General features: G+C 46.4%; 1 protein-coding gene across 1 annotated transcript in view; it reads right to left on the reverse strand.

Moving 5' to 3' along the window:
* LOC104502381 (plexin-B1-like) overlaps positions 1–7090 on the reverse strand; it is a gene marked incomplete at both ends in the record, with an annotated part of 21513 nt that extends 14423 nt beyond the window's left edge. The window contains 3 exons of the mRNA XM_010146347.1: positions 352–480; positions 1089–1271; positions 5947–7090. Coding sequence (XP_010144649.1) covers positions 352–480; positions 1089–1271; positions 5947–7090 — 1456 coding nt within the window. The remainder of the gene's footprint in view (positions 1–351; positions 481–1088; positions 1272–5946) is intronic.
* Positions 7091–13265: the final 6175 nt, after the last annotated feature.

Genomic DNA, 13265 nt, shown 5'->3' on the forward strand with positions numbered 1-13265 from the left:
CCTGCTCAGCGCAGAGGAACCCAGGAATTTGCAGTCCCTTGTCTCCTTGCCAATAGAGCAGCCTTTTATAGCCTGCCTTTCCCCTTCCTCCATCGCTGCTGATACAGCCTGGCTGACTTAGGGAAGTGCACGTGCAAACAGGCCACTGTTAAGGGTAACAGGACTTCGTGCTTCCTCCAGCTCTTGGAAAAGGCCAGTCCCCATCCCTGCAAGCCAGACCAGCAGGCAGCTGCTGCCCAGCACAGGCTTGACTATACACACTGGTTCTCTGCCTCCCCTGCTCCCATCAGTAACGTGTCTGGACCTCAAATGCTTTCAGCTCTTCTGTGGAAGGGATTTTATTGCTCTTACCATTGACTGGGTCATGACAAAGAGGTGCTCCTGCGACTGGTCAAACAGCAGGTCTCCGCTCACCATGCTATTTAACTGGATAGTTAAAGAAGTGTATATATGCGCATCTCCCGTTGCTCCTAAGTACACCTGCAAGAGAGTCACAGTTGTATGTGGGCAGAGTAGCACAGCAGGAGTTGGGGACACCCATCCTACATCAGGAACAAGTTGGAACCACTGGAATTTGTTCCCAACCAAAAAAACCAAAACAAAAACAAAAATCCAAAACACACCACTGTGAGAGGATTTCAACCTCTCACCAAAACCTCAATGCAGTGTCTTCAGCCACACGAAGCATGCGCCTAGCAATACCCGCGGAAGGCACAAAATGCCCCAGCCCTGATGCATTTGGTTACACCTGCACTGAGCCAGCAACGTGACCACTGTGAGAGGTATACACATTCTTGGTCAGTACAGTGTGAGAAGAGACCATCTCGTAGTAATGATCTTTAGTAGGAACTCGACTTCCCAAGGCACAAGAGAAATTGCCTTTTCTCTGCTTCTACCTGAGCATCCCTGATTAGTTTTATCCTCTTTGCTTCCTGTCACATCCAGATCATACCTTGTGCAGTCTCCCTCTGCTGTCTCCCAGAAAAGCAATGGTGTGGCCGTCTTCCACGTTCACTGCCACAGCTGTCAGTCTGGGCTCTGTTTTCTCCCTTTTATCCTCTTTGCTTCCTGTCACATCCAGATCATACCTTGTGCAGTCTCCCTCTGCTGTCTCCCAGAAAAGCAATGGTGTGGCCGTCTTCCACGTTCACTGCCACAGCTGTCAGTCTGGCCTCTGTTTTCTCCAGGAGCGGGGCTGCTTCCAAGGGTACCCGGCTGGCCATGGGGCTGGGAGTGTGGTCAGAGCCACAGGGATATGCATACAGGGTGTCCTTTGAGGAGTGGAAAGTACAGGGAAATCAGTACCAAAGAAAAAAATAGATACAAGGAACATTAACACCTTTAACACGTCACACCAGCCCCTTCCACCCAAATTCCTTAAACAGGTGCCCTAGCAATAAATTTAGCTTTGAACCCCTCTAAGCTTTTTTACTGAGAGTAAAAAAATCAGCTTTTAATAACTAGTTGAGGTGCATTGGCTGGTTGCACCCTCACACAATCCTGCAGACACTTTGGCAAGCCCATTCAGCATCAGTAATGAAATGCGTGAAACTCTGCTGATCTCTCAAGTTCTCAAAAAAAAAAAAAAATTACTGGATATACACTGCCACAATACAACTGTGGGGAAGATTCATCCTATTTTTCCAAACAAAACAGTAAGATGAGAATTCCTGCTTCCAGTGCAAGCAGCTTCCCGGTCACAAGCATCACCTCCAAAAATTAGCAATGGTTTTGTTGTATCACCTACAAATTCTAAGTGTGAAGTAGCATCCCAAAGCATGAGGACATACGTAAACACAGGGTGGAGCACAAGCTGCTCCAAAGAGCTTACTAACTACACACAGAAATTGTAGAGCACATACAACCAGACCCACAAAAAGTCAAAACAAGAGCCAGCTCGGCACACTGCTTCGATTCTTCTGAGTCTTGTGAGATTTCTGAAAATTAACTCCACGGCACTGTGCAAAAACAGTCACCCTTCTGTTCTGGTTAGACCCCTCCCAGTCCCACCAAACCCTCACTTTGTGAATTCTAAAGGAGAGAGAATGAAAGCTGCCAAGTTATTTACTATTTGTACGTGTAGAGAGAAGATACTCCATTGTGATTCATCTTTTTCCTAAGTAAACTCCGTCTTGTACAGGATAGTTCCTGTGCTGCTTTATACCCTTCTTGACACCTTGTTCTGTATTCACTTTAATTTTACAGTATCCTTTTGAGGCTGAATGTAGGATTGTTCACCCAACAACTACTATTAAAATCACTACTTGAATTAATCAGTGTCTTCAAACAATGTGGCTTGTGTAAACCGATGATTTTCATCATTAAATTCCTAATGGATAACACTCTCACCCTCCTCTCCAGCCCCTTTCTAGGGACTCTCACAAAGCTGCGTGTGGAGCAGGGGCATTAACTGCGCAGTCCATGCCGACTCCAGCTCCCTCTCTTGCCTTGGCTGATGTGGTTGAATTTAGACTCCTTGTGAGCAGGGTTACGTATTCCCTCTGTCTGATGTCCGTGGCTTTGCATTTGGCAGCACCGAGCTGCACGGTACCAGTCGGCACCAGGCAGCGGAGCCGCCCCCGCCAGAGGTCAGCGATACCGGCACAAAATGTGGCATTCTTGAGGCATCTGCTCATCATCCCTTGCTGACCCCATGGAAAACCCGATCCCTTTTCCTCCTGTCCTCCCATTTCTCTAGGTTTTTTGTCGGGTTTTGATTGGATGGTTGATTTTGTTTGTCTGACGTTTGTTGGTATGTATTTTGGTTTGTCTTTTTGTTGTTGTTGCTTTTTTGTTTTTTTAATACTTGAGTGCTTCCTGGAGAAACTAAACACCATCAGGCGCTTCTGACAAAGTCTATATAAATCCCACGGTAAAATATATTTAACCTGCTGACCTCTATTCACTTCTCAAATGTATTGCTCTCTTGCAGGGAGGCAAGGCTTGACACAAGAGTTCCAGGTAAGGAACCGTGCCAGTCAGACCAGCACTACTTTCACTCTGATGCTTTATTGTTTTCCTTTCAAATACTAATTCTGGTTTTCTGCACAGTGGGCAGAAAGACTTAAAGTCTCAGAGGAGTTCAACTTTCAATGGCTGTCAGTTTTTAATCATCCTCTAAGCTATCATTCATTTTTAGTGACAGAAATTTTTCTTACCAGCTCTGTCTTTTGATCCTTAAGCTTCTTCCAACCACCTACCTGTACCTGAAAAATTTCTATTTCTCCAGTTGTCTAGTTTCTGTAAGGTTTATCACAAAGTGGACCACAGCCAAATTTCCACACTCAAAAGCATCAAGTGTTCATTTTGAATGGGGTTCTAGCTATTTTTTGCAAGCTTCATATTAATTCAGACAAATGCTGGAGCCTAATGACCTCATTCCTGAGCTCGATTTTTCAATTTGCTCAAAAAACCTGCACACAAGCCAGAAACAGTTGTAGCCCAGTTGTGCTCAGCACCGCTGTTGCCTTTATGTCACACCAAGGGCAAGTCACTTCACACACAGTGTTTATCTATCATAAACCTACGTGACCTGTGCCAGCTCTCCCAGCGCTGGCACAGCCTGCCCGTGGCCTCGCAGGGACTGTCTGCGGCGCACTTCGTCACAGTCAAGAGCTTGAACTTGTTCCATTCTACAGGATTAAGACCATGACAATTGTATAAAGCGCTTATATAAATTTACATAGAAGCTGTTTGAATTGTTTTCAGTGAATGACATCTTGGCAACGCAGCAGAAAATACACTTCAGGGAACATCCCGTGCCCTACTGTGCTGCAGCAAGTCTGGATGAGCTGCTGCTGGGAATTCCGGCATGCGCTTCCGACGTTGCACAGGTAGGAAGCAACAACAGGACAAATCTGTATCTGTGCATGAAGAGGGCTGAAAGCTCGGTGCAAAGGAGCAAGTTACAAGCCTTTAAAACTACACCCACAGAAGACAAGCAGCCTTCCCAAGCCCTGCAGAAACACGTTTCACATTTCCAATTATCAGGTCGCCAATAGCACCTAAGCAGTCTCCTGCACCTCAAGACTAATGGATCTCCATCAACCTGAGCAAATGAACTGCTTCTGAAATACTTACAAAAACAAGCAATTTTTTTCCAGTTGAAGAGATTGTATTGAACTGTACAACTCAATCTCAGCCTCTCCTGACGGGCTAAAAATCAGAGGCATTGCCGACTAGGGAGAAGGGCATACCTTGTGCACAGGCTGGTCTGGAGGCAGAAAAATGTGAAATTAATTAGCGTTATCCTTACACACAGCACAAGCTGCCACCACTGGAACCGAGCTAAAACTGTTCCTGCATAAAATGTTCATTGACAGCCGCTTCCACTCCGCACTGAATGGAGCGGGCTGGAGCTGGCACAGACCCTTACGTGTTGTTAGACACAATCTTAACGACAACCACTACCCTGTACTGAATGGTGAAGGATGAAGTTTGTTAGGACATTTACATATCGTTGGACACACTTGTTAATAAGATGCCATACTTTAGTCATTCCACTAGTGCCAAACTGTGCAGCTGGACCCTGGGATCGTGCGCCAGGAATCGCATAGCGAAGACTGTCCTTTTTCTCTCACCCTTTGCACCCACTTCTCCGCTGGATCAAATGGTACAGGGGGACTCTACATCACTTTGAATGAAGGGTTTTTCTAAACTGCTCACACCACTTTGACATTTAACTCCCTCAAGCTGTCCTAAAATCCACCTGTGACAATTCCTTCCACGTGGCCCCAGAAAAGGACACACGGGGCACACCTAAGAAGTACTGTGAAAGCAGGACTTCAGGCTGGGCAGTCGTCGTCTTCCCAACTCTTATATACTCCTCCTGACCTTACGTGCATCCTGCCCCAAGTCTGCTCTTTACCCTTCCCTTGTCCCACAAGCATTCTGCAGTCAGCTTTAGCTACTAAAAGGAAAACCATAATTTTAAAACTGGTTTTGGATACACATCCAAACTCAGTGACTGCCAAAGCTCTGTGGTACCACTTTGTTCTTTGTAGCACAAGGCTGGGAAGAGGCAATTATCTGCGCAGCCGGTTCTGTAGATGGAAGACACAAGATAACATGCTGTTCTGCTAAGGACTAGCAACGCCCTCGGTGAAAATAGGCTTCTCGCAACCACAGAGCCTCATGCCGGAACACTGCATCCAGCACCGCCCCAGGAGAATGCTGCTGCTCTGCGTTTGTCACTGTCCCCAGTATCACAGCACCAGCTGGCATGGCTGAGAGACTGCAAGGATTCAGGAACACAGCCTCTTCAGTTCACATCTTCATCCTGCAACATCCCATCATGCCACAGAATTTAAAGAAGGATTATCACCTGGTACAGCTCTGGAACAACCAGGTCAGGGCAAGTCCTTTCCTGGGCACAAAATTTGCAGGACTAACAGGAAATCAGGATTTTGTTGACACTTGGTTTGTTTATGTTCCTTTTGTTCCTTGCCCTTGGAGAGAGCTGTTGTGAGGTGGACCTCACCATAAGCAACAGCAGACCCCTTAAATTCCCTTCCCAACACGCAGGTGCGCATGCACGTACTCCTCTCCTTCCCTGCAGCGCAGACCAGGGGATGAAGATATTGATGAAGAACAACCTGAACTGCAGCTTCAGCGCTCCTGCCCAATATTGCCAAGAGAGAGGCCTCAAGGCCGGCTCACACCAGACGCTCTCCCCGTTGCCACACACAGTCCATCTCCCTCTGCAAGGAAGCCTGCCCCCCACGTGGGGCAGAGAGCTGCAGCAGCAAGGAGACAGACTGTACTTAAAACAGGGTTCTTGCATCGCATCGCTGCAGTAGCAAAGAAACAGCCTGAACCCAGAGGCTTTTAACCCAGGCAGATTGCAACAGCCATCTGCAGGAAACCAGCTGACTCCAGGAACACAGAGCAGCAAGAGAACACGTTGCAGGCTGTTCTCTAGCCTGGCAAAGGTGCAAAGCCACTTACCGCTGGCAGCTGGACGCAGTTGGAACTGACATCGTATTCAATATAAGCCACTTCTGTCCCTTCTTCTGACTTGCCATCTCTCATGTAGCAAACATCCCTAGTCCAGTTGGTCAGGCGATCCACCTCCTCCATTGCGTAGACACAGAGCGCAGACTCCTCGCTCAGTTTGCCAGAAGAAGCCTGCCAGGCAGAGAAGGCTGCAAACAGCACCTCTCCCTCGGTGTCCAGCTGCCCCTGGGCCAGGTCTGCTCCCGGCCGGGTGACGTAGGCTGCTTGCAGGAGGCTGTACGTATTGGCTTTGCTCTGGCAGAGCAGAGGTAACTCCACGTACGAGTAATAATGAGAGTCATCCAGGCAGATTCGCGAGATGTAGGTCTTGTACTCACGGGACTGAGACTTGAGGTCCCGACGGTAGAACAGGAAATAGACGCTCGAGCGATACGTGAAGGATTTAATGAAATGGTGGTTGTACTCGGAGAGCCGCCCCACTGCCAGTTTTGCTGTTTCTTCATAGGAGAAAATGGAATGAGAGTCTGTTGCTTGAACATCCCCTCCATGGGCCCTGAGATTTCGGGTGGTGATGGGAGGAATCCCTCCTCCAACTCCTCGGCTAGTGTACCCTCGTCCCACAAACAGCAAGGGGACCTCATCCTTCGAGTAGGCTATGAGTCCCACGGTGGTGATGTTGGGATCATTGGCAGCAACGTACTGAGTGTCACCAGGGCTCTCTGGTCGGAAGAGGACGTGGTCGATGGACGCGAGGCTCCTCTTCTCACAGATTCCCTGGTGCACGCTGCCACACACAATGAGCTCCTTCTGCACGGTGTTCACTAGCAGCAGCTTGTTGTGATTGTCGGTGTGGTGTGCCTGAGGGCACTCCAGCTTTGAAACGGGGGGCAGGCAATCTTTACTGTCCAGAACTGGCCCAGTCTGAACCATGTTCTTCATCAGCAGGTCAGATGTCAGCTGAAAGAGAAAGTTGGTGGCTCCCAAGTAAATGGTCCCAGTTTCCAAGTCCATAGACAGGTGGAGGAATTTTGTAGTGTTGCGTGAGAATGTGACATACTGCAGTCCCCGTGGAATCACTGCTCCCAAGAAACAGAGAACAGGAAGGAGGAATGTTGCCAGAGGCATGGTAAACACTCTGCAAGAGAAGAAAAGCTGTTATAACTCCTCATACACCAAGGGGGAAGATTAACACTCATCCAAACCCTACAACAGCACTCTTACAATGAGAGGTAGGCAAAGAGGAGATGGATAATCACAGAGAGCAGAGTGCTAGACACAGAGAGCCAACACAGGGCATTTGCAGAAACACCAACAGAAAGAGGCCTGTGGAAGTATCGGAGACTTCACCCAGCCACCTCCACATCATGAGGACAGGCATTGCATATTCAGGAGAAGTTGGAATACTGCAAGTCCTGTTCTTGGGGGCTTTCCCAGAGTCTGCTGGGTGGTACTGGGGAAAGCTTCTCTTCACAAACCCAAACCTGCTAAACAAACAGTCTGAAGCACAGATTCATCAATCTGGAGACATTATCTAAGGAGAAAGGTCTTATCTATGTGGTGACAGAAGGTGTTTCAAGCACTGATCACTACTCTGGTAACGTCAGAAAAAGCCACGTTTAACCAGACTCCTGCGCAGTTCTTTCCTACGGTGCTATAGCGGAAGTTCTCCAGGACAGGACCACATTCCTACGGCAGCCAGCACATCACATACGTTATAAATGAGAAACACCACAGGAAAACAAACCACTGTCCAAGGCAAACACAATCTGCAGGACCATTGCTTAAATAAACTGTAGCTGGGATTCAATTCAGAGCAAACCAATAACCCCTTGGCTCTGTATTTGATCTAGATATAATTCACCCTTCTCTCTCTTATCAGTTAGGACTATCAACAGCCTCTTTTGGGTCTAAGACACTTCCACCAGTGCTTCAGAAGAAACCTTCCCACGCCATCTCTGCTACTGAGCATCACCCATCCAAGCAGAACCTGGGTGCCAGGATGAGTCCTCCAGAGAGTAGATAGCAGCTCCCAGCCACCCACCTTCTCGGGGCCACTAGTCAGCACCCTGCCAAGCCAGCCCTAGTGGGCCCCAACTCCTTGGGCAGATGCAGAATGTCCAATTAAGGGAGACACCACCTTATCCTGCTCACTTGTCGCTGCACTCTCTGGAGGAGAAGTCTCTTGCTGTCACTCATCTCTCCACAGCACCTCTACCCGTACCGTAAAAGGTGATCTAAACATACCTGCTCTGTGGACAATACTTGTCCCATGCCCCAAAGTGCAGACAAGGCCAGATAGGGTGGGTGTTAGACAGATCCAGGGTACCATCAGATCTGTTCTGCTCCTCTCCAGGGGATCTTTAGACCAATTCCTCTTGAAATCCACTGTGACCCACCCAAGCCATGCCACAGACAGGAACAACTGTGCTGAACAGCATGTGGAATCCCACAGCATGGTGGAAACGTGGTAATAAGTACCTGCAACATTTAGATCAATGCTTTCCTCATGGAGAAAGGGCAGCAGCTGCAAGTACTCATAATTTACTATGAGTATCCTCTTATTTGAATTGAGAAGTAGGAGGTGATGCAGCTGTGCATCTATTCTCTTCCCTCCCTCCCTCTTGCAGACAAGGTATCAAAGCTGCATACAGCTACACAGATGCCAAGCAGAGCCAGAGGCTCCGAGCTGATGGGTACAGAATCTCCTCCAGAACTGCCTGTAATTGGCTGTGCTCATTTTGGCAACTCACCTCCTCAGGGGCGATGCTAACTTTGTAGTTGAAACTAAGGAAACTGTCATCACTTTCCTCCTAGAGCATCATCCCTCTTGGATCTTCTCAGTAAGCACAAAGCACTATTGGCCCAGAAGTGCTTAGAGCACAGAGATGGGAAAAGCTCCACAGCAGTTCAAGAGAAGACTACTCCAGCAATTACTGCAGGACTTCATCAGCTTAGGTCACAAAGTTCTCACCACACAGTGTCTTACACTCATTCTGTAAAACATCCGCCACACAGTGTGCAGAAAATACAGCAGCAATGGCGAGAACAGTAACTGTAAGACTCTAGATCCACCATTTTTCTCTCTGCGATTGCAAAAAGTCTGCTTTCCAGCTCCTTTGTCAGCAAAACTGGCATCTCTGCTCTACCCAAAGACCAGCTGAGAGGATTAGTCTCCTTGTGAAATCCAGCGGATGGAAGGTATTATAAATACAACACGTTATTAAATATAGGCTTTGTGAAGCTCTGGAAAAGCTCCACTTCACATGGTTACTGTAGGTAAGTAGTACTGTCAGGATATACCCGGAGACAGGAATGCTGGCTCGAGGCTGGCGGCTTTCCCCCAGCACACAGCCGCGATTCACACCACACCAGCACTGTGTTTAGGTGACGTGCACACTGGGGCTTTTGTTTGCCTTGATAATAGCCACTTAGTGCTTCCTGCTCTCGGTGCTACAACCCGCTCTGCTTCACCCAGATTTGCAAACAGCACTGAACTGGCCTTACAATCTCTTTCCAGGGGGTGAGAGAGCGCGTTGTAGTGAGTGAGTTGTAGCACTTGACAGAGGTCCTCATCAGGTGGGAGAGGTTATCTGTGGAACGTGATGAGAGGTATTTATAAAGCCAGCAAGTAGATACATGTCATCTGAAGGATGAAGCTCTAACTTGACTATATCACCTTCGGTTTATATCAGTAGAGGATCTTACCCTGATTCCAACATGAGTTACATTTTATACATTCTCACCATTTTTATTGCAGAAAACTTTATTCAAGGAACTCCTTAAGCACACAACTGCCTTTGTACCTCTGCACAGCCATCATGCAAACATCACGACAGCTTGTTGTGCAACTCTGCCCGGAGTCTCCTCAGTCGCACAGCTTAAAGTGCCTGCAAACACAACAGCAGGCTGATGACCATTGGGCAGCAGGAGCTTGACCACGTTGTGACAGAGCTACACTGACATGGAGAAGAGAGTCTTTGATCTGGAAGCAGCTGAGGATCACAAGACATCATTACACTACATACCACTTACAGGAATCTCTAATCTTCTTTCTAGCTCATGCAACCTTCCTATGCCAGCACTTACACAGAAAAATCGGCGTGTGTCTTTGGGACTTGTGAATTCTGAGATCCTGGCTTTCTGGCTAGAGGTCACACCTACACACTGCAAGACTCAGCTCTGCCCTCCCCATACCATCACTGACAACTTCTGGGGCAGAATTAACGCTCATTAACATGCCACTAGTGGTTGAGCTCAAAACCCAGCACATGGCACCGTTCTAGCAAGGGAAATCTTTTTACAAACCCTCCGATCTGAAGTTGAATTGATCCCTAATATTTCACTGAAAGCATTTTACCTACTGGAGCACCTGTACTGGAAGAGAGATGGAAAAGCAACCAGCCTTTCATTCCAGTAGACCAAAATCAAAAGCAGATCCTGGTCGAAGCAGGTCAAAGCTCTGACGTGCAGCTATTTTTTCACTCACCAATATCCACCAAGAAATTGCTTTAAGAGCTAGCCCCTAAAGGTGCTCCAGGTTAGAAGCTACTGTCTAGTCCTCATGACTCCGTGAAAACAGAGGGCAGCTGAGACAACCAAAAAAAAAAAAAACTAAAGAGGACAAAAGGTAGTACAGCATGTTCCACAAGCTAGTTCTAATCACTGTGAGTGGCAGGTGAACATTGAATATAATGCTCTTTGCTGAAGAGCCATTAGTAAATGAACTTGTATTTATTGCTAGGTGAGCAAACATACATTAGAAATTAGAGCACGAATCTGTGTGGCTATCAGCAGTTAGAAGCATTCCCATTCTACGCAAAAACTGAGATAAATTAGCCAGCAGCATCTTTGGATTCAATTCTCCAAGGTGTTTGTCAAGCATGGGCATTGCTGCCTTTTTTGTTCTCGCTCTTTAGTTAAGCCCATCACAACCTCTCTGGGAGGACAGGAAGGAGGAGGATAACCTACATTTAAATCTGATGGTTTCATGACAGGCTGCACTACTGAGCTCTTTACGGATTTACTGAACCATTCCGCTTCCTGTGCTCACTGCTGCTGTATAACGCAGCTGTTACCGACAGATTGCACTAAAAGTGTGTAGCCTTTAATTAATTCTGAAGGCAATTGCCAAGGCTTAAAGATTCTTTTTAAATATTCCATTTTTTTGATGAATTCCTATTAAATAGGAAAATGCTCCAGACAGTACTCTGAACATTGCCTCTAACGCACTGTAAAATATTAATATCTAAATGATACTTCTGAGTCCCGTTTATTTAATCTGGATCACAACAGAAGGGCTGGAGGATTAAGTCAGTTCTGCCACAGAATATTTATACCACATCCACCAAACAACCACCAATAACGTGGAAGCAATGGCACTGTTTGTTACTTGGAATTTGAGATAAAACCGTGTTTTCTGTAGCACTGTTCTTACCTCTCTGACCTCATATATCCCTCTCAGAGCTTTTACTCATCTATTAAAGAAACAAACCCCGGACTCATTTGGACACATTTTAACAGTGTATGAACTGTAAAGGCTATTTCAGACTTCACAGATTATTTCCCTAATACCACATCCTGCCCCCCAAACATGCAGAGGTCGGATAACGTTCTAACTTCTAGGCTAGATTTCATACTCCAATCTCGGCAGAATTATCCTTGGGGAAAAAAAGTAGGTTCCTGAAATTTGCACCTGCAATTTCCACTGTATCATTTGCAAAGCCAACCCACAAGAACACTAAAAGATTTAAAAGTGTAATTCTTTTGGCTGCACGATGACCCTTGTGCTCCAGCACATTCAAATCACCCAGCAGTAGGAAGACGACCGCTGCTGTGGTTTCTGCACCAAAGCCCCGAGTTACAGCCCCCATTTTAAGTTTCACACGCTCAGCAGAGGCTTGCTGTCTTCTGCTGTGAAAGGTGACACTCCAACTTAATAAATAAATCTTTGTTTGAGCCTTACTTACCACCAGGCCAGTTCCCTGCTCTGCTGTTTAAGAACACTCGCAGCAAGCAGCTCCGGCAGAGATGAACACAAACCTGTTTTCCAAATAAAGTTGACCCCAAGGAGAATCCCAAGCTCAAGCCATCCCGTCAGAGCAGACTGGCCCAGACAAGGGAGCTCTGTTATAGCAGATGTGAGTAACACCAAAGCTGAGGTCAAACTTAAAAAAACCCCCAAACAACCCTTTAAAGACAAAATACCAAGTGTAAAACAGCGAGGGAAGGAGGCAGGAAACCTGTACTTTCCGGCTACAGAATTAACAGCATTATTAGATAAACGCTTGGGAAAATTGTGTTCTCTAAACCCTTGATAGTTACTGCTGACCAATGTGACATACTTTTCTGGAGAGGGTTGAAGCAGTTATGCTAAAACAACGTTGCACAAAGTGTTTTGTCAACCTTATGATACTATTGGCATTTTATTGCTTTTCTTAGGGTTCTTCGGGAAAACTGTAAAAAGTGCTTCTACACCTAAATACTGGTTTTAGCCACACTGGGATTAATTGATGGTTGTGAAGAGGTATTTCCCTTGAACAGTCTTGCACAACTGATCTTTTCTCTTGCACACAGTAAAATGTATTTTAAACAGTATTTTAAGCTACCAGTACAAATGGTTAATCAAGAGTTAATGATTAACACAGTGCTAAATAGTGAACCTTTTATAAAACCGAGCCACGAACATTCACAAGGAATATAAAGCAACCACAGCCTGCTTGCTGTCAAAATGAGCTGTCTGCACAGATCCTCTGTCATTGTAAATCGAGGGTTGACTTTTCACTCCACCATCCTCTCAAACATAACACAATGTGAACGCGAGTGCCATGCTGTACATACGTTATTAAAAAGGGAAATCGAGTCAGCTGTTGGTTTCTCAGTATCTTAACACAACCAGAGGATAACTTTCTGTCTGCGTTACACATTCAAAGATGAGAGTCCTTTAGGATCTGCTCCAACTTTCTGCATTCTCCACTAAACAAGCTCTTCTTCCAGCCCACAAGCTCCTGACTAAAGTCTCTCAGTGAAAGCAGAACTTTTTCCTCAGGGCTCCTAAATTACAGAAACTACCACCCTAACCCAGCAAGCTGATCCCCAAGGGTTATTTACCCCAAGCAAAATGCCTCGTCATTTTGCCTAACTTTGCTTGTCACAGGATCTTCCAAGTCAAAGAAGCTTCTAGTTGCTTTTTGCATGACCAGTCTGAAAATTAATCCTTCTTCTTAAGCCTCCTTGGGCAAGAAGATAACGACAGCTATTCTAACTCAAAGGTCCACCTACACAGAAACTGGCTCCAGCAACAGGCAATAATA

Source organism: Buceros rhinoceros, unplaced genomic scaffold (assembly GCF_000710305.1).
Source record: "Buceros rhinoceros silvestris isolate BGI_N320 unplaced genomic scaffold, ASM71030v1 scaffold29702, whole genome shotgun sequence".
NCBI classification, from domain to species: Eukaryota; Metazoa; Chordata; class Aves; order Bucerotiformes; family Bucerotidae; genus Buceros; species Buceros rhinoceros.